We start from the raw sequence: 19,643 nt of genomic DNA, 5'->3' as shown, positions 1-19,643 counted from the left end.
CAAAATATAAGGGCTTGGTTTAATTTTCAGCCTTGGGGACTCATCTGCTTTTGGAACTCAGGACTGAGGGAGATGAACCCCGACACTTTGAAGGAGTTTTCTCATGTCTTCACCTGCAATTCTGAATGTCTGCCGGTGCTAATTCTGGAAAACAGCAGTCTCTCAAGGCAGAGATTAGCTGCCTCTTACTCCTGGTTTTGGTTTGGGTTTTTTTGTGTATGGTTTTTGCTTTGGTTTTTTTTGGTTTGTTTTTTTTTTTTTGGTGGTTTGTGTGCTGGTTTTTTGGGTTCTTTTGGTGGGTGGGCGGGTTGTTTTTTTTTTTAATTTCTGCTTTGCTGGTCTCTCCGACCTTTCTATATCTTTCTAGCACAGGATATTTTCACATTTTGCATACTTCCACTCTGCTCAATAGAGCAATTTGTATTTGTATTTGCATTGGTTCAACAAGTTTTTTTCCAGTGTAGGTATTTTCACAGCATGAAAATTAGTCATGTTTTGAATATTCCTCTTAGGCTTATTTGCAGCTTATATCAAACACTGGCTGTCCTGGAAAATTTAAGACTTGTTTGGTTAGCTCTAGAGCACAAGATCTGCTTTAAGATGGAGAAAGACAAAATTTGAGAAGCTATTCACGGCATTTCTTCTGTCTGTGGCAAAATTTAGTGGGAGACCAGCACTACATCCCTCCTGCAGTTGTGGAGCAAGTTTAGTCTCTGGCCCTCTTGCAGAGCAAAAGGTTTAAAAGTTAAAATCATTGCTACAGAGGAGTTTCATTATATTTTTGAAGTGGGTGTTTGAAATGAGGTGTTCAAAGGATGTAAACAGGGAGGACACTTCTGAAACCAGGGTTTGATAATGGAGAACATCAAAGCACACAAATGTCAACCAGTGCCCAGTGGTTGGGAGATAAGGCTGGATAAATTCATTCTTCAAACTAAGGAGCAAATTGCTAAGCACAAGTGGAATTAACCTTTGGAACAATTTACCAAGGGAACAGACTGGCTCTTTATGACTTTGGAGTGTCTGTTCACCATTGGATGTCCTTTTTTTCTGGAAGACATGTCTTTGTTCAACTGGAAATAATGCAATGAATGGATGAGAGTCACTGGGTGATGTTCTAAAGGTGTTTCAAGTCAGGTTAGATGATTGTAAACATTATTTCTACTTTTAAATTTGGTGGATTTGGTGTTTCCAAATGTCAGTGGTTCGTTGCGTCTATCTGTCGCTTTCAATTTCCTGGATTTCTAATGGGTGTGTGTTCGGGACTTACTTTCTTACAAGGACTTCTCAATTAATGCTTTTGTTCTGGTGTGTATCTCCACCTTCTGACAGGCTTCCTGCCTGATATTGTGTCCTGCTAAACCACACCAAAAGGAGATAAATAGTAGGGAAGTATTTATGCAGGGTTTTTCACCTCTGTTTGTTGCCCCAGGAATGTTAATGTGCAGGAGAGGTCTGCATATGAAAAACCTTAATGCCATTTCAGTTCCTAGTTACATCCAACTGACTGAAGTCTTTGCTGGTTCAGCCTCAGTTTTTTTACAAAGTGTTTAATATTGCCATATTTTAAAATAGTCCAATAGGCCAGTTTTGCATTTGCTGCTTAATATACTTCACATGTTACCATGAACATTAAAATACATTGAAGGTGATGAATAAAACTAAATTATGATACAAGATGAGGCAGCTAGGGAGGAAAACAGGATCTGTACACAATCTGTCCTTCTAGAAAGGATGCAAAATTGGTAAGCATTCATGGGAAATCAATACTCTTAACTTTGTTTTCTCTAGAACCTATTATTTACGGAGTTGATAGTTATTAACCCGGTTTTTAACGGAAGGAAAGTCAGGTGGTTGTGGGCACAGTATTTTTTCACAGGAAACTAAAAGGAAGGAGGTGAAATTTTTGTTTCATATTGACCAACCAGATGAAAGAAAATAGCTACCTAATCATCTCTCTGAAAGTTCTTTAATTCCATTCTTATTGCAAGTAGATTTACGTCATCAGTTTGCACTGTCTTAACTCAAAGAAGATTCTACTTGTAGGAGATGGACAAAATGTGATCCTCCCCTACACAGAGTAAAATTTGTTGGGAAAGCTCATTTTGTCAAAAAAAAAAAAATCAGCTATTTTTTGCACAGATGGGAAACATATCTGATGTCTTTCTGTCGTTGGATTTTATATCGTGTAGAAAAGTTTCTGGTTTTTTATTCCTCTGTTCATGTTGGAGGTGGAGGCATGTACTTTTCTACTGTGAACAGGAGGACTGCTGAGCAAAGTCTTCCATGCTGCTGTGGTGCCCCACTCCTGAACTGTCTGTCCCATGTTCCTTCATTAACTGTGAATTCCCTATAGCATCTGCCCTGCTTGGCAGGTGTTTTATGAAAATATCTGTCCTGCACAAACAATACTTGCTACAGTTTGTCTTAGTAATTGGAATTTTCTTCCCTGCTGGGACTTGATAGCTCTTTTTTTTTTTTTTTTTTCTTCATTTGTTGGTTGGTATCTAATTCTTCGCTTTGCTGATCTAATGGGTTTTTGTTGTTGCTGTTTTGGCTTGGGTTTTAGTCAATGGTCAGCAAGTGTCCTAGTTTGTAATAGGGATTGGCAACTGTATAAATTATTTAAAATAAAGACAGGTTCAGAAAATGGAGAACAAAAGGCAGCTGTCTCTTTAAAGAGTGCAGTTTGATCAGAGCATCAGCTCCATCCCCTGAGGACAAAGGCAATTTTGATTTGTGGGGCCCAGGAGTCCCTCACTTACAAGGATTCGTCTCTGCTCGTGCATGTGTAAACCTGTAAAATGCTCTTTTGTGTAGAATAAATCATACGCTATAAATCCTGCACAATTAAATGTGACCCTTCATAAAGTCACAATGACAAGCCCTCATTGCAAGGCTGCGCAGAGCAAGATCACTGTCTAGACAGAGCAGAATTATTTCCCATTTATTTTTTTTTTTTTTAATAAATAGCGTTGATGACTTCTTTGAACCCCCAAGAACGCTGCTCTCTCCTTACCTCTCTCTTATTTGCCCTGTTGCAGTCGAGGCTGAAGCTGAGCGGGGCTGTGAGGGCTGCTTCGCGCTGATGAAGAGGAGCAGCTCCCCTCTCTCTAATGCTGCGGTTGGCAGTCAGAAGCAGATTCCATTATTGCCGATCAATGCCGCCGCCATGCAGGAGGAGGGGAGAGGGAGGGGTGGGAGCTTCCTATTCACAGATTGATCAACCTGCCATTGCATGAACAAATTCACTGTAAGAAAGGCTGGGATGCTGTTATAATAGCTGGAGCAGGAAGGGGCTTGTAAACAGGGGAATGCAGGCTCTTCAGTAATGGGGAGGGTATTTAAATTGCCTCTGAGCTTGCTGGTTTTTTCTTTTAGCATAAAGCATAATACCTGAGCCTTCAAACAAAGCCAACACTACAAGGAGTGATAGGGATATATTACACTTAGCTGGTGGGCTATTGTGCTGACTTATTTGAGCTTCTTCAGCACTGAGACCTGTTTCTTCTTTTTGCTTAAAATGGTTCTATCATAACCTGCTATCTGTTTTGGATTTTAAAACCTTGGTTTGCCCTGCTCCCCTTTTTTGCCTTCTTTCTGTTCCTGCTTGGACTGAAACCTGACACAAAGGGACCACAAGTACAGATCCCCCTTACTGCTCCAACCTGTGCCTGCTTTGCCAACATGGGCTGTCAGATGTAGGGTTGAGGGAACAGGGCAGGATCAGGCTCTCAAGTTGTCAGTGTAGGCAATAACTGGAGTACTGGAATCCCAAGACCATCAGCTCCTCCCCACCCTTCCTGCCCTGCTTCGTTCTGTTGTTGTTTTCTGTATGGAAAAGTTTTCTGGCTGGAGAATGAGTCTTCTTTCTCCTGGTGATGTGGCCGAATGGCTGGATAGCAGCACAGAAGATGAGAAAAGCCTTCTCTCGTTTCTTGGTACGGTAGGGTACTAACTGTATTTTATTTTTAACACTTTACTGGGAAGCCTTTACTACTTTCACTGGTGCTTAATTTCTTCAGTCACCTGATGTTATTTCTTTTTAAAAGCTTTTAAGTGGTATGCAATTGTTAATTAAACTTGGTTACAATCTGTTTGAAATAGTTGCAAACACGTTGGGCAAAGGTCAAGTTATAAATGGGCATGTGCCAGGCAGAAAATGGTTTATGGACTAAACAATGTTACTTTCTGATCTGTTTTTCTTCTCTGTACCCTCAGACCAGCTGATCGCTGTGTACTTCCACTCAGTTCTGTCAGATTGCCTACAACTTATCAACTGTGTGATGGCAGTAATATAAGTCAGAGGAGACTGCTGAAAGTTTTTCTTAAGGGAAATGTTTAGATGCATTTAGAATAAAAATTTCAACCAAGCGATTGGCTACTTCTCTAGCCTAGAAATTAAATCTAGGAAGCACAATCAAAAAATCCTGTGCTCTGTTTCTGGATACTTACACATTAGTTTAACAGCATTCAGGTAGAAAATCGAAACTATTATTTATAGTCCAGCATAAATACCACTAAGAGGTTGAAAATGTTATAAACAGAATTCACACACAGAAGCTGATTATTGTTGTGTCTTTCCCTTTGAGCTGTTGCTATGCCAAACTGTTGTTATTTGGTTTTGTTCTTTTAATCCTATCTCCCCAAATCATTCCATTTCTCTCCTTAATAGTTTCTCTTGTTCTCAGGATGCAGTCTGTTTTCTGTTTCTATAATTTCTAGGTACTGAGTTGCTCAGACAGGCTGCTTGATATGTGTCCCCCTTTTCCTTTCCATGGGCTGTTTAAAATACTGTGTGTTATAGTATCTGCTGTAATATCTTACACACACCCACACACCCCCCAAGGTACAGTAGTCACAATTATGGATCTTTGTCAAAGTAGGTGACAGCCAATCCAGATGCTATTTGTTGTCCTCCATCCAGACCACCGGCAGGTACCCGGTGTGGCTCCTGTGTGCTCTTTTCAGTGGACAGAGCTTACACCCGTCTCTCTATGGTAAGCGGGTCCCTTACTTAACAGGTCCAGAACAGCACAGAATGTGAGAGGAAAGTAGGGGACTCCCACAGAGTCTGCTTCAATTTCCTGACACTTCATCGCTATGTTCTGTGGCCTTTGGGAATACTGCACCAGATGGGACAGGGACATACAAGAGTATGCATGGGCTGGGCACTGATGCTGCTCTCAAGAGCCTGCCATTTCCTCCCCATTACATGCATGCCTGCCTTCACATTATGTTCCAAACCAAGAGATGCTCAAGATGTCTCCTAAATCTCACCCCAGAAACACAAGGAAGTATATTCAGACTGCAGTCTGAACAGTGTCATAAAGCTGAGCTATTTAAGGTAGCGGGTTTTGCCTCCAAGAACTTAAATTATATATTTTTTGTTTTATCTTAGAGATACCAGTTCCCAAATGGTGTCTTAAATCTGGGGCCATAGTTAAGGTTCAATTACATCCCTTGGATGTCTACAGCACATTGGGACTTTTTGTGTGTCCATAACAATAATTCTTATTGCTGAGGGGCAAAGCCCTGCCATAGTGAGCAGGAGGAACTGAAGCTTAGTGCAGCCTTCTGGCCCATTGAGAGGAACGGGGAAGAGCTGTCGAGCTTTGATGTGTCCAAGAGCCAGTCACTTGTGAGAATATCCCAGTAACCAGAGCAAAGGATCCCTTTTTAGGGAATGCCTTGATTCATAGCCCTTCTGCAGAGAGTAAAAAGATTGGTTTTGAAAGCCATGGCTCAAGGCTGTTGTTCAATAATGAGGATAATAAATATTGATATCATACTAATGTGTGTCTAAGTCATAAGCCTCTAAACAAATTACATTGCGGGAACAAGTTACCATGCATCAGCTGATCTGCGTTAATTGTCTGTGTGCAATCTCTCTGCAGCAAACACAAGGTAATTTGAATTAGCAGGGGCAGTCCAAGATCATTAGGAACTAACGAGGACATCAGCATCTCCAGGTCATGTGCAATAGCTCCTTGTGTCTGCTTTTGTGTTGGCAGAGTTGTCCAGGCAATTTGTATTGTTGTGTGTAGAGTCAACCATTAAAGGAGGTTTTAGAGGCTGATGCACAAGGAGGTTAAAAAGAGGCAACTATTGCAAATTTTGTATGGCCGTGCACATCATGCAGAGGGTATGGTGAACGGTTACGGACGTGCATCTGTTTCATTTCTGACTCACTTTTGCAGAGCTAGAGGATTTGTTCCTCTGCCTGAGAGCAAATGCATCGGTCTACTAACAGCTGATGTACTCACTAAATGCCACGTACAGTTTCCTCAGAACATTCTGCAAAAGAAATTGTGAGAGTCAGTGCTTGAAAGCCAAAAATTATTATCTCCTATGATATTCTTGGCCTTTCTTCCAGCCTCATCTGTGTGTTCATCTGCTTTGTGTGTTAGGTCTTGTCTTTCAGACTCTGAACTCCTTTAGGAATCAATGACTTAAATGTCTTTTAAGTGACTTAAACTGTCATTTAGGTTGGTCGCTATGCACCTTCTGAACTGGGCACTAATTCGAGAGCATTTTTGTTATATGCCAGCACAATGCAAGTCTCTAACACCAACAGAATTACCTGTCTGTAAATTAAAAATCTTTGATATTTACCTGGATCATCTTGCAAGACTTGTCTGATTGTCTCAATCCCTAGTAAAGCAGAGGATCTTCTTTTAAAATCTCTGCTAATGGACTGGGAGAGTTTTTGATCATCATTGTTATCTAGCAGTTGTTTGATGATGGAGTTCTGTAGCAAGTGAACTTTGCAGACTTTCCTTTGTGTTTCCCTTTCCAGGCGTGGTAGCTTTCGTGCAATTTAGTATACTGTGACTTGGTTGCATTCTCTCTGATGTATCTTCTTGTGGCTTTTTTCTCCCCTGTCAAGTTGTCTTGATAAATGTGGAGAAGCCATCACCGCAAATTTCAATTTTCTCCTTTAAGTTATACCATGTGGAATTTGCATAATGTATTTTAGTCAGAACACGAACTTGGGCTTCAGGACTTAAAACAGACCGTGGGGTTTGAGTTTGCTTTTACCCTAAGCTTCTTACATAGGCATTTAATTAAATTTTTATGATAGTCTGTGAATTGGGCCCAAGTCTGAATTCTCCCCAAGTGAGCAAAATGAGAGAGAATGCTTACTCCAAGATAAAGCATTTTTTTATTTATTTTTATATGAGGCTTCCTATTTCATTACGTGATACTCATCTGAAAGATGCTGTTCGGACATTTCTTCTTCTTGTTCCTTCTTACATATCTCCTAAAGCTTTCTATCTTTGTGCTTTTTATTGCTGTCTCTAATATTGTCAGCTGGTTTGTATTTTCAGCAGGGTAGAAGAAACCATAAGTAAATAGTGACTGCACCCAATCAGATCTCTTTCTAATTAGTGCTATCACATGAGCACTTTGAAACAATCTTGAAGAGATAATGAGGCAAAAATAGTCTCTTCAGTCTTAAGGAAGTTGTGAATGCCGTAATGTTACTGAATGTATGTGCTGTGCTGATATATCATAAGCTGCCTTGGACCATGTTGAATTTTTCTACTTGTTGAAATGCATATTTATTTTTAAAAGGCTCTAAAAGTGAATTGGGTACTCCCCTTTTAATAGGCTCAACAGGGTAGTTTATTTGGAGTGAAAGTACTTGAATTAGCAGCCCAGCTGAATATTCCCACTTGATGGACATTTATTCATGTGTATAGAACATTTTTTTTAATGACATATATATGTATGTTAGGTGTGTTGGGGTTTGTTTTGTTTTGTTTTTTAATATATGCATGTAGGAGGAGACCAAACCATCAGGGTCAAACAAGCTCTGTAGTTCCTGTTGTCCATGAAACAAATATTGAATCTGTTTGTCTCTGTAGTAAACCACTCAACTGGTTGTTACATCTATGAATAACATCTTCAAAAACTAGCTGCCAACAGCAAACCCAGAAGTGCTCCAACTCCTCCAAGCTTAGATTTGAGCCCATTCTTTCTTAAGTGTGTTTGTAAAAGAAATACTAATTTGTAGAAAGTCAAGTGCTGCAGGTTTTTATTCTCTATTTCTTTTGTAGTTAATTCATAAGACTAATTGGCCTTTTGATAGAGTAGAAAACAGTGCTGAAGGAGACCGTGAGATCCTTCAGTCCTTTCTAGTTCATTGCCACATCCCCAGGCAGGTCTCTTCTGTCCATCCTCTTTGACAGAAACACTTGTCTATCTCATTCTTACAAATCTTCAATAACCAAGTATTTTTTTTCCAAATCGTTCCTCAAGGTAGTCTTTTATTTTCACCCCCTAGGGTTCATTTACTTATCTGGGGATAATTACTTTAGTATAAGTTTATTTTAAAAATAAATAATTACCCAGAGGCCCATATAGGGTAACTTAGTTAATTTGCATGTCTTGTTTTCTTAAGGTACTCCTTCCCTGCTGCCTGCCATGTAGGGTTATCCCACTCTGATAGTGCCTTGTTTCAGGTGAAGGCTGTGAACTCATTGGGGCAGTCTAGCCGTGCTGCATCCTGGTCAGAGGCCTCTAGGCATTACCATACGTGAAATGTATAACAACCTGTCCAGGCAGATGAATGTCTAAAATGGCATGGATAAAAGGTAAATAGTTAGATTGTTTGTCTGCTGTGGTACATATTGCTGCATGAGTGCTACAACATTTAAAATAATAAATTTTGCTTTAAAAAAAGGGGCATAGTATATGTAGCTTATTGATCCTTCCTTCAGACAAGAGGCTAATTGCAGGATTGTTGGATTGTTCAGCTAATGCTCTGACCAGCAGCAATTGTCATTTTCTCATGGGGAGTGCCAAGGTAGCTGTATAAAGGGGGCGAAGATATTTGGGTGAGGTTTTGTTTTGTTTCAGCTGGGTACATTTTAATACAAGTGCACCTGAGAGGCAGTCTTTGGGAACACTTGGTTCTGGACAGGTAATTGGTTGCATTGAACTGGGTTTGTATTTTTCAAATGCTTGTAATTAAGCTAGGCTTGAGGGGCAGAATGAATCGACTCTTTATGAATCATATTCTCTATCCCCTCCAGTGGCAGACTGAGATACCATCATATCAGGATGTGTGCAGACAAAACAAAAGGAAGTCCCAATCCCTGAAATCTTATTACATCTTTCTTTTACTTTCCTAACCAGTAGATAATATACACCAGCAGTCTGTCCCCTTCTTAGTAAACACAAAGATATCAAATAAAGATATTTGGAGAATGACTTTGAAGACAGACTTTTTTTTCCCCTCAGCAGAATATGTCTTGGGAAAGAAATACTAATTAATATTTTGTCAGTAGTATGATTTCTTTTTTTTTCCAGTGGATGGTGAATGTAACCTTTCACAAATCCAAATCTGTCTTGCACATCAGAGACAAGGATGTTGTAGCAGATAATTATTGGTCAGTGCTAAGCCAAGCGTTACTATGAACTGCTAGAAGTCACAACTGATCAAATTGTGATTTTGATTGATGATTGATTGATTGATTATTATGACCTGCTAAAAGTCACACCTGATAAAAGGCCGGTGTGCAGAATGTGACCAGGCTGAGAACTTTATCATAGAAATGTAGGACCTGTCAGCCTGGAGTAAATGGAGTCTGATCTGTGTTCACTGTGATAGAGACCAGTACCAGCCCCTTAGGAGTAACGACAGACAAGAGCTGTGCTTACCCCTTTTCTACATCTCCAGGTAGGTCTTTGGGGCTGCTTTAGAGTTACCTCCTGGACTTCATAAGCAGGAATTCAGATCTGGAGATGTTCTTGCCAGTCCTGGGAGGACACAAGCCCAGTGCGGAAGGTGCCTCAGTCTTGACACCAATCCCACTGAGGCCATGCCGTAGTTTCATTGCATTGCCCTTTGCAGAATCCCAGGCACCCCTGTAATCTTTTTTTTCTGTGACCTTATTAGCAAGTTCAATAACTTAATTCTTTTCACTCTAACCCATGAGGATGTTTCTTTGTTCCTGATTGTTTTTCCTGCCCTTCTCCAATCCATTTCTAATTCAAAAAACTGGAGATAGAGTAGCAAGCACTGCCCTGCAAAGCTGGGAGGTTTGGTTCATCTCTACTTCTCCCACCCTGAGAAAAAGCTCTTCACAGTAGAATACAAATTCCCACAACAGCAAGGTTTCAGATTTCAAGTGGCCAGAGCACCCAGCAATAGGAAATTCAGATTGAGTCCGAGAGCCGCATCCTGGCTGGAGGTCATTGAGGCTACGCCGCTGTGGCCAAGAGGGTTGCCTTCAAAGGAGGTCATTCGTCACCACTACTCATAGTAGTAAGCGGCACCTGTCTTATGCAAGCCTGCCTCTGGCCAACAAAACAAGCTTTGGTGTTGCAGAGGGTAGAGAGTGGTGCAATATGAAGATGGGAAAAGAGACCTACCTTCACTGTATCCTTGGGCAGTTCCCTCTTCAGAGGCATCTGCCATCACTGAGTAATTGGCTCAGCTAATCTGTAACTATTTCTATGTAGTGTGTAAGTATTTATTTGCATAAATATTTTTGCATAGATTTTTTTACATAAATATTACTGCATATCACCATATATGGGGTGATAAATTAAAAGTGTCCCATAGGGATGTTTATAACTCATTTTTTGAATGGATTATTTTTTTAAGGTTGAAGAAGAGGAAGATCTGTCTACCTCGGTTTTGGTTGGGGTTTTTTTTTTATTTTCTTTCCAGAAACTGAGAGTGAACGAAAAGGGTTTCAGATTGTTTATCTATAGAAACAATGTGATTTATCTGTAGTCTTGGTCCCTGAGAGTGGGCAATGCAGAAAGCAGTTGTAATTTAATACTAAGCCGATGAGAGGTGCATTGATTTTTACAGCAGGTGAAGATTATGCAAGGGTAGCCTCCAGCATTATTTGTGGAGCAGGGGAGGGAACTAACTTTTTGCCTGGTGGTGACAGTATAGATTTTTTTTTTTTTACACAACTCAGCAAAAATGCTGTTCTACGGGCATCGTAGCAGGTTGCTTTAGCTTTTGATTTCCAGTTAACACATCTCGACAATTTAGCTATATCTAGGTCTTCTTTTTTCCTGGGGACTGAGCATGTTGTTGATTTGCTCTTGTTTTTTGGAAGGAGGAAAGAGGGAAAGGTAGTTTTATTTTTAGTTCATTGCAGACATGTTGTGAATATTTCATTTTCCCTTCCTCATTTGGTACACTTCTGGGATGGTCTGAGGATGGAGAAAACTCATTTTACCCATGGAATCTCAGTGTTTTATTTGCAGAGAGCTTGACTTGCTGCTGGGTGGATGTAGGGGGGAGAAGGAAGGCAAGAAGAGCCAGGCACGTTCCTTGTTGTAGATTTTCAACTCCATTTAGTTTAAACCTAAACTTTTCCCTAAACTGCCCCTCCTGCAGAACCCATTGTAGAAAATAGTGGGGAATTCAGGCTCCTGTTTTCATTTATGACTCAGCAAAGTTAACAGACTGTGTTAAATTACTGAAGCAGCTTTGATGTGATTTCCTGTGTGTGAGAAGTGGAGAAAGCCAACCCTATTATGTTACGCATTACTATTCGATGCAAAATAAAAGGTGCTCGCTTTAGTCCCCAGTTCCAAGTGAATATATCACTCCCGTTTGCTTTCATTCCATTTACAGTGAGAACGGCAGAAGCAATCATTTAAATCGTACGTAATACAGCTCTGCTTGGGAGAGCAGTACTTACAGCTGCTGCAGGAAATAAGTTTCCCTCCATAGAGGCAGGGGGAGGAAGCTGACAGTATAAAAGAGCACATCTTGAGATAAAACCAGCAACCTCTGCAAAGGCTCCTGAGATGGTGGGACTGACTGTTATTCAAAAACCTTGGTCTAGCACTGGCCCCGCTCCAAGCGCTTTGTTCTCTAAAGGTGCCCTGACAGGGACTTACCCTCCAGCACTGGAACAGGCGATGCCTCCGTAGCTGTAGGAGAAAGTACCCGATGCTGCTCACCTCCCCGAAAGCGGCGTTGCTGTATTGCATTACTGCGAGCTTTGACAGACCGTGATTTACCTAGTCGGTGCCAACAGGGCTTGTGCATCGTCCTCATGGTCGGCAGCGAGCGGCTGTGCCCTGCCCATTTTCCAGTGGGAGCTACATTGTGTGTTAGACTTTGTTTGCCCAGTTTAGGAGGCTGTTCTCCCTCTTAGGAGTTCCTTCCCCATCGATGGCTACAAGCAGATTGAGAGGCTGAATGTTAGCAGTTTGGGTTTTTAAAAGATAAATATCTACAATATGAGACACTAATGCTGCAGGGTCCAGATTTCTCAGCCTCTCATTCCGTATGCTCCATTTTGTCGTTCTTCAAGCATCCACGGGAGATACATGTTATAACTGACGAAATAAAAATCCAGTATGCAAAGACATCACGAGTAATGTTATCCCTGAAGAAGGCTTTTCTCATTTTTTCTTCAGTTATTTTGAGGAAAACACTGCTCTCGTGGCACCAGCTGGCTGTCTATCTCTATAAACCTTTTTTTTGCTGCTGTGAATCAGGATATACAGTGAAATTTTCTGTAGCGGAGGGAAGCCGGCAGTTGGGCGTCTGTTAATAGCCTGAAAGTAACTAATGAGGATGTGCAGTCAGAGCGATTGATTGAATAGCTGCAGTCCTGTGTGGTTCTTTTTCACTTGCTCGCTCGCTTGCTTGCTCTCTGCAAGCTGTGGGAAGGGAGGGGGAACAGAGAGACCCAGCTTTCTCTTAAGTGGAAGTAGCACGGATCCCCAGGGCCAGGCAGCCAGAAATGGAAGTTTAAGCTGCATCTGTCTCTTGGAAGGAAAACGGCAGGAGTCAAAATGTCACTGTCTGGAGTCACGGCTTACTCCATTTCTTTAAGATTCAGAAGATAACAATGGACTTTCTGCTAGGAAGTGATGTTTTCCCTCCCCGTTTTGGGGGATGTTTTGTGAAGCTGGATTCCTTTAAGTCTGGCAATTGAGCTGGAGATGGGCAGCAGTTGTGATAAAGGTATATGTATGTGTGTCTAGCTCTATATAAAAATGCATGTATGTATAGTGTATGTGTTTGTGTAGAGATTTTTATTGTGTATACTTTATTATACTATTATTCTAGTATTTATACTAGAAAAAATAGAAGTGCATCTTTTATGAATATTTGTGCCTGTCAGATCAGCCTGCGTGGTTTTAAGATGCCAAAGTCATATCTTAGTAAGGTCATATTGCCAGAATGAAGAGAAGCTGACCTATTTTTTTATCTGCAGAGGTATATATGTCATATTAACTGGGCAGTTCTGTGTCTTCTACTGGTTGCGTGGTTTGAGCAAGTAGTGTGATCATGTAAGACCGAACTTTGACCTTTGTTAAATTGTGTTCAGCTGCGACTAAAATTGAGCTTCCCTGTGTCTTGATTTTTAGTTATCTGTTAATTACTGCATTGCTTTTTAGAAAAAAAAAAAAAAAGTTCTCTGACTAATATGTCAAAACAGTGATAGAATATTAAATATATTTGGGTATTGTTCTTTACCAGCATTTTTATTTTAATTGCCTGTTGCCTGCAATCAAGTCAGATTCACAACCTTGAGTCTGTCAGTGGAAATGCCATTGTAATTTAGTAAGAAAATAAGATATAGGAAAATAAGTGAGTGTAATTCAGCAGCTTAGTAATGCACTTGAAACTTTGCTGAGGTGTCTGTCCTATAGAGCATAAAACCTGACTATTCCCCACCCCCCTGCACCCATTCACCACCTTTTTCTTCTCTTCCATAGAGGTCCCAGCAGAGAGATCTCCTCGCAGACGGAGCATCTCCGGGACCAGCACCTCTGAGAAAACCAACTCCATGGATGCTTCAAATACTTCTCCTTTCAAAGTGCCAGTAAGTGTGCCTTTCCTGCAAAGGAGGAATTTTTCTCATTGAATGGGAGGAGGAGATTAAAATATCCCAGTGTACAACTAAGCTCTGACAAAAAAAAAAAAAAAAGAGTAGTTAATATTTCCAGTTGACCAAGAGGTATTGATATCGACTGTCATATATTATCAATGAGATTTCTGGTAGATCTGTAACTTGCTTATTTTCATTGCCTTGATCTAAAGTTGCAAATAGGGAAACATCAGTGTTAATGTGGGCAGCGACCTATATAAATACTTTTGAAGTCGCCGCCAGGGATTGCATTACACATTCAATTTTGACTAGGAAAAGAAGTTCCTTTAGGTTGTTGATAGCATGTTATTTTTCCCTCATGGCAGTGAAGTACATAGAAAATTGAAATGGCTTTATAGTTTATTTGGAAGCTGATTAAATTACTGCAGGTGTGTTAATTGCTCTTTAGCTCTTCAATTTTTGTTGTGAGTTTGGTTGACTGTGAGTCTGCATAAGACTTTTTCAGCTGGAGTCTGGATTTTCTTGCTTGTGTCAGTCTTTGGTCAGTGTATGCAAGAGCACAAAGTCCTTTCTATTTTTAGAATGAGGGCAAATGCTTCAAGTTAAAATGAGGTGCTCAGTAATTTTTTTTTACAATATTTGTTCGTGTTTTTAAATATCTAACTTGAATATTGCAAATATTTTCAAATCCCTCTTTATTTTTGGCAAGTAATCTGCCTACTTTAAAACCTGAAGAAAAACAGGAGAGGAATTATCTACTGAACATTGGGGTTTTTTGTATGTTCTCTGTGGACATGAGTCCCATTTCTGTACCTTAGTGTATATGGTCTTGCTTCACTTTAGGTAGCACTCATTCCTTTTAAGCACACTTCTTAGCTCACTTTAGATCAAATTGTGTGTGAAACTTGGTTTTTGATTAAATCATCCATTGTGTCATTTTAAATATAAAATAAAGAAAACAGCCAAGGATTTATTGAGAGCTATTTGAATTACAAAAGGATTAAGGTAGGTTAGAGTCTATAGAATATATGGTGTTTAGAGCAATCTGTAGACTCGTGATTTATTGGAATTGAAGAAGGGACCAAGGAAGCAGTGAATATGCTGGATATCCGTACTTGGTCCCTGTTCAGAGTCATAGAATAATATAGATTGGAAAGGACCTCCAGAAGTCTCTATCCCCCTCTTCAAAGCTGGACCAACTTATGTCAGGTTGCTCAGGGCATTCTCCAGTCAGGTGCTGAAAACCTCCAGGGATGCAGATTGCACAGCCTTGCTGGACAACCTGTTCAGGTGTTCGACTGTCCTCATTGTGAAGACTATTTCTTTTGTAAATACTTTCTTGTCAGAACAAAACTTGAACTTCTGATGTGTGTGGAAAGACCATGAGTCACATTTTCCTCTAGTTCAAAAAATATCTGAAGTAGCAGTTAAAGCAGACTATATTGCTTAGCCTTGAGAAGAGAAAGCTCAGAGGGAAATCTTAGCAATATGTATAAATACCTGATGGAAGGGGATGAAGATGATGGAGCCAGTCTCTTTGAAAAAGAGGCAGTGAGCACAAACTGAAACATAAGAAATTCCATGTAAATAAGAAAAACCTTTTTTTCAGTGTGAGGATGATTAAACACTGGAACAAGTGGAGGGTTGGACTAGACAATCTCCAGAGGTGCCATCCCACCTCAGCTGTTCTGCAGTGCTATGAACTGGCCTCTGTCATTTCGATGACCTCTTTTCTGGGTGGTACTTGGGGGAAAAAGGGTCTTGGTCTAGTTGCATGTGAAGTTGTTACAAGAATATTCTCTTATGTCAAGTTCTGACATTTTATGCTGAGCCCACGGTCCACATGGTTTCAGGAGGATTTCTGAACTCTGAGGGCCTTCAAAAATCCTAGCTGTTCTCATCTTCATTTATAAGAAATTGTCTGTAGGCTTTGTCTTCATCTATAAGTAATTGTCCTAGGCTTTAGATGTATACGTGTGTTGCTATAGTCTTTGTCTAACAACTGCAAGCTACATATCAGAAGTGTTTGATTACTATCTCTATTGTTTATTTTATTGGCTTCCATTTTTCTTCCTCATTTTTGTACAATATTTTTAATGCTGATCCTATCTTTTAAGGATTGTTCTAATGTTTCTGTAATTCTTCTCTAATAGTTCTCTAGTACTTCTTAGCTCCTGCTCCCTTTCAAAACAAGAACTTGTCAGAATGTTTCTCATTTCCCCTAGCAGTGTATTGGGCTTTTAGAACTCTGACAAATGGGCTCATGAAGCAGTACATGGCTGCCTTTCTTGGGCATAAACCAGCAAAAAAACCCTAGAAGCTATTTGTGCCACATGTAGCTGGTATTATGCTGCTTTGTCTGTCTGGCCACCTGTGTACCCAGGAGCGTAATGTACCCTCCTGTCTTTCTCATAGGGACAAGGCTTCTGGCTTTGTAGGTTTTGCTCTGAATAACCCATTTATGTGTTGTTACTCCTTAGCAGGTTGCAGTGCAGGTGTGGGCAGAGATCACCCTGTTTTAAAACGTGCCAAATTCTGATCTGTTTAAAAGAGCAAGCTGCAATTACAAGTCAGATTGCTTAAGAATACAGATGCACTCAAGCCAAAACTACTGAAATAAAATACCCTGTTAACTTTGTGGATTGGCACACATCTAATAGGTGGATGATAAGATGGCGAGGAATCATGTTTCTTCCTTTGATTTGTATTAGGAATTTCCCAGCTCTCAGAGGTAGGTGAGATGACTTGGGCACCTCGTGGAAGTGTCAGATCAGTGGTCTGAGAAGATCTTCAAGTGAAGGATGTAAGGGGTGCCTATAATGGCTTTAAATTGGTGTGTGTGAGTGTGAGGTCATCTTTATTTGACAGGGATTTATTGTACATACAAATGAGATTAATAATAAGAGAACTTGCATTTTTGTTTTCCCAAACATCAACACCTGCAGTACAGGTTGGAGGGCTATAGGCAGCTGCAGTGTAGTGCTGTCTCAGTTACTCGTTCTGTGGACCTGACTCTGTGCCATACCTCTTCTACTCACTGCTTGGATTTCTAACAGAAAGCAGCTTAAGGCAGGGGACAGCTTAACCTTCTTCCATACTGATGGAAAATTATGCTGAGACTTTCATAATAAGTTGCTTTTCCAGCTTTTTAAGTTTGCCTCTCAGAAAAGCTATTTAAAAGCTGCCTTCTCAATAGGACAGTGGCTTCCAGCATGTTCTGTGCAGGTTTTTTTCCTTTCAAACACCAGGCAGTGGTACTTACTCGGAACAAGGCATCTGTTTTTTTAATACTGCTAATTGGCATTTGTTTAGCATCTGGAATTTTGATTCATAACAGCATAATGGCCTTTAAGTGAATATTTCCTTGACGAGACATTTTTTAAGTAGTCTCTTCAGTGGCAGTGGTCAATGAAGGATTTATTTTAAGGGACTGACGTGAAAAGTTCGGGGAAATTTGCCTTCCTACCTCTTGCATGTGCACTGGAGGAAAAGGCATATGTTTAAATCTACTATTGTGTGAAAAGTAGAATTTCAATAGTTATAAACATACACTTTCTCGGGACTAACCATTACATGGACCAGCACGTGGAATGCGTTTGTTCTGGTTATCTCCCACTAAGGGGAGTAAAGTGGATTCTGCTGATGCTGACATCGCACAGCACAAGGCATACATACAGAGATAAGAGCTCTTGGTGCTTGTCCTTTCTTTTTCTTCCCCACTTCCCCAAATGTTGTTGTCTGCAGTTAAAACATTAGTCCCCATCTAGGTTCAGTTGTGTTAATTGCTGTTTGGTGATTTCCAAGCATGTCTGGGAGGAATGTTGAGAGTGAATGGAAGAGCACGAAAGGTAGGAAAATTGAGCTGGGGAAGAGTGTGTGTGTCTTCTCACACAGAGACAGATGTGTGCTGTTTATAAATGCACATATACAGGAAAAGTCATATTTTTAATAATGAATATTATTTGACTGAGCAAATAGGAAGGCAGACGGAACTGGCTACAAGTAGGCATCGTGACGCATAGGTGGGTGAGAAACCAGCTTTTCCCTTCCCACACACACTATGTCCTGGCAGAGCATCTCAGCCTCAGTGCATCCCGTTCCCTGCTGTTGCACTGTTGGGCCCCGGTAGCACTGCGGCAACGTACTGTATTCTCTCGTTGCTCTGCCGTTGGAATTGAGGGACCAGAGTAAATAAGAGATTATCAAGATCTTCAAACCTCTTGCAGTGGCAGGGTAGAGAGGAATTGCTAAATCACTCTTCAGACTTGCATTGTGATCTCCAATTTTTGCTTTTTTGGTGAGGTAGGGTTGTGAGTGAGTTGTTATTACAAATGATATATGATTCATCCATGTCTGCTGGCTATTAGGGAAAAAACATGAGAAAGAGGCAAAGAAACAAGTGCAAATGAGATAGGAAAGCCAGAACACAATCTCAGAAGTAAATAAAATTATTTTTAGAGGAACTCTGTGTGAATATGATGGGAAGACTGATACTTACAGATTGCCTTCCTTGGTTTGTTTCTAGTCGAGAGTGTAAATGGATCTATAGAAATCCTGTCTGCCTCTTTGCTCTTCAAGAGTACTGCTAAATGGAACAGAAGACAATGCAGCCAGCCTAAGTGAAGGTCAAAGCTTGATGAGATCTCGTGGCTGCCCAGCCTCATCTTTTATGCAGTCAGCAAGATTGTTGCTTCTCCAAAGCACTGCTCCACTACTGTCATGCTGCCAGGTTAGGACAAGTCTGATCTTTTCTGGCCATGTGACCTGACAGCATACGAGTATGTATTTTTAATTCTGCATCAGTGACAATGCAGAGATGGAATTGTTGATTTACATTAGCATGAGGCATTGTGGCATCCTTCATGAAAAACTGGCTGTGCTCACATCTGTCCTCCCTCTTGTAGGATTAACATTTTTCCTTCCACTTTCCACTCAGTTCTTACTGTAGCACGTTTACTTGCATCTGCTTTAATTTTTATCATTTGCCTGTGATGCAATGGCTTAGGTATGCTGGCTGTTCCGCAGATTTTGTGTCAGAAGGCGTAAATGGGTGACTGGCTATGTCCAGGATGCTCACCAAGTTCTCATTCATGTCTTTATTCTGGCATTATACTGTGCATAGGCTCTATAGCCTTCGCAATATCTTTCTGCCGAAGCAGATTTGTTCATTGCATCAAACTTTCAGAGTTGAGTCAGATGACAGGTATATCCAGTCTGTGACACTGTCTGGTAGACCTCAGCAGCAGGAACCTTTTTCTCATGTTTGGTGTAAACTTTTTATCTAGTTCCCCTGCAATTATTGTAGAGGAACTCTGAATGTCTATAGCCTTAAACACTGGTCCCATTCCAGCCGTCTCTGGTTTAATAGTATTTAAATGTGTAGCGACTCATTCTATTCTTCACCTCCAAATCATGGCTTAGTCAAGTTATGCAGAGTTTAATTAATGCATCCTCTGCACATCAGTCCTTCTGACCCTTTTATCACTTTTCTTGCTCTTCTGTTTTTAATTCCCTTCAATTGATTCTCCAAGTTCTGGTACTAAAGTTCACAGGAATGTGTGTTATCTGCTTCTAATTACTCACAGCCCTTTGTGTTATTTCTTTGTCCTCCCTGGCCCTCACTTCACCTCTTAATTTAATATAGCTCCGTGTAATTAATGTGCTGTTTAACTTTTCTTCCAGATCATTAACAAAGATGTGAAACAGAAGCAGTCATGCCACTATCCCCACCACATCCCATTGGACCCTTTCTTCTACCTTATCTCTTGTCGTAATTACTCTTTTTAGATATTCCTGAAGCCAGTTCTCAGGTTT

The 19,643-nt window shown here is 40.5% G+C and overlaps 1 protein-coding gene across 1 annotated transcript in view; it reads left to right on the top strand.

Moving 5' to 3' along the window:
• The window catches only part of RASAL2 (RAS protein activator like 2), a 96,817-nt gene that overhangs the window by 32,807 nt on the left and 44,367 nt on the right, over positions 1-19,643 (top strand). The window contains exon 3 of the mRNA XM_010078426.1: positions 13,717-13,823. Within this exon, the coding sequence (XP_010076728.1) occupies positions 13,788-13,823 (36 nt within the window). The 5' untranslated portion in view covers positions 13,717-13,787. The remainder of the gene's footprint in view (positions 1-13,716; positions 13,824-19,643) is intronic.

The sequence above is a fragment of the Pterocles gutturalis genome, unplaced genomic scaffold, assembly GCF_000699245.1.
Source record: "Pterocles gutturalis isolate BGI_N339 unplaced genomic scaffold, ASM69924v1 scaffold493, whole genome shotgun sequence".
Taxonomy (NCBI): domain Eukaryota; kingdom Metazoa; phylum Chordata; class Aves; order Pterocliformes; family Pteroclidae; genus Pterocles; species Pterocles gutturalis.
The sequence above is the reverse complement of the archived record's forward strand: the minus strand, read 5'-3'. Positions and strand labels throughout refer to the sequence as shown.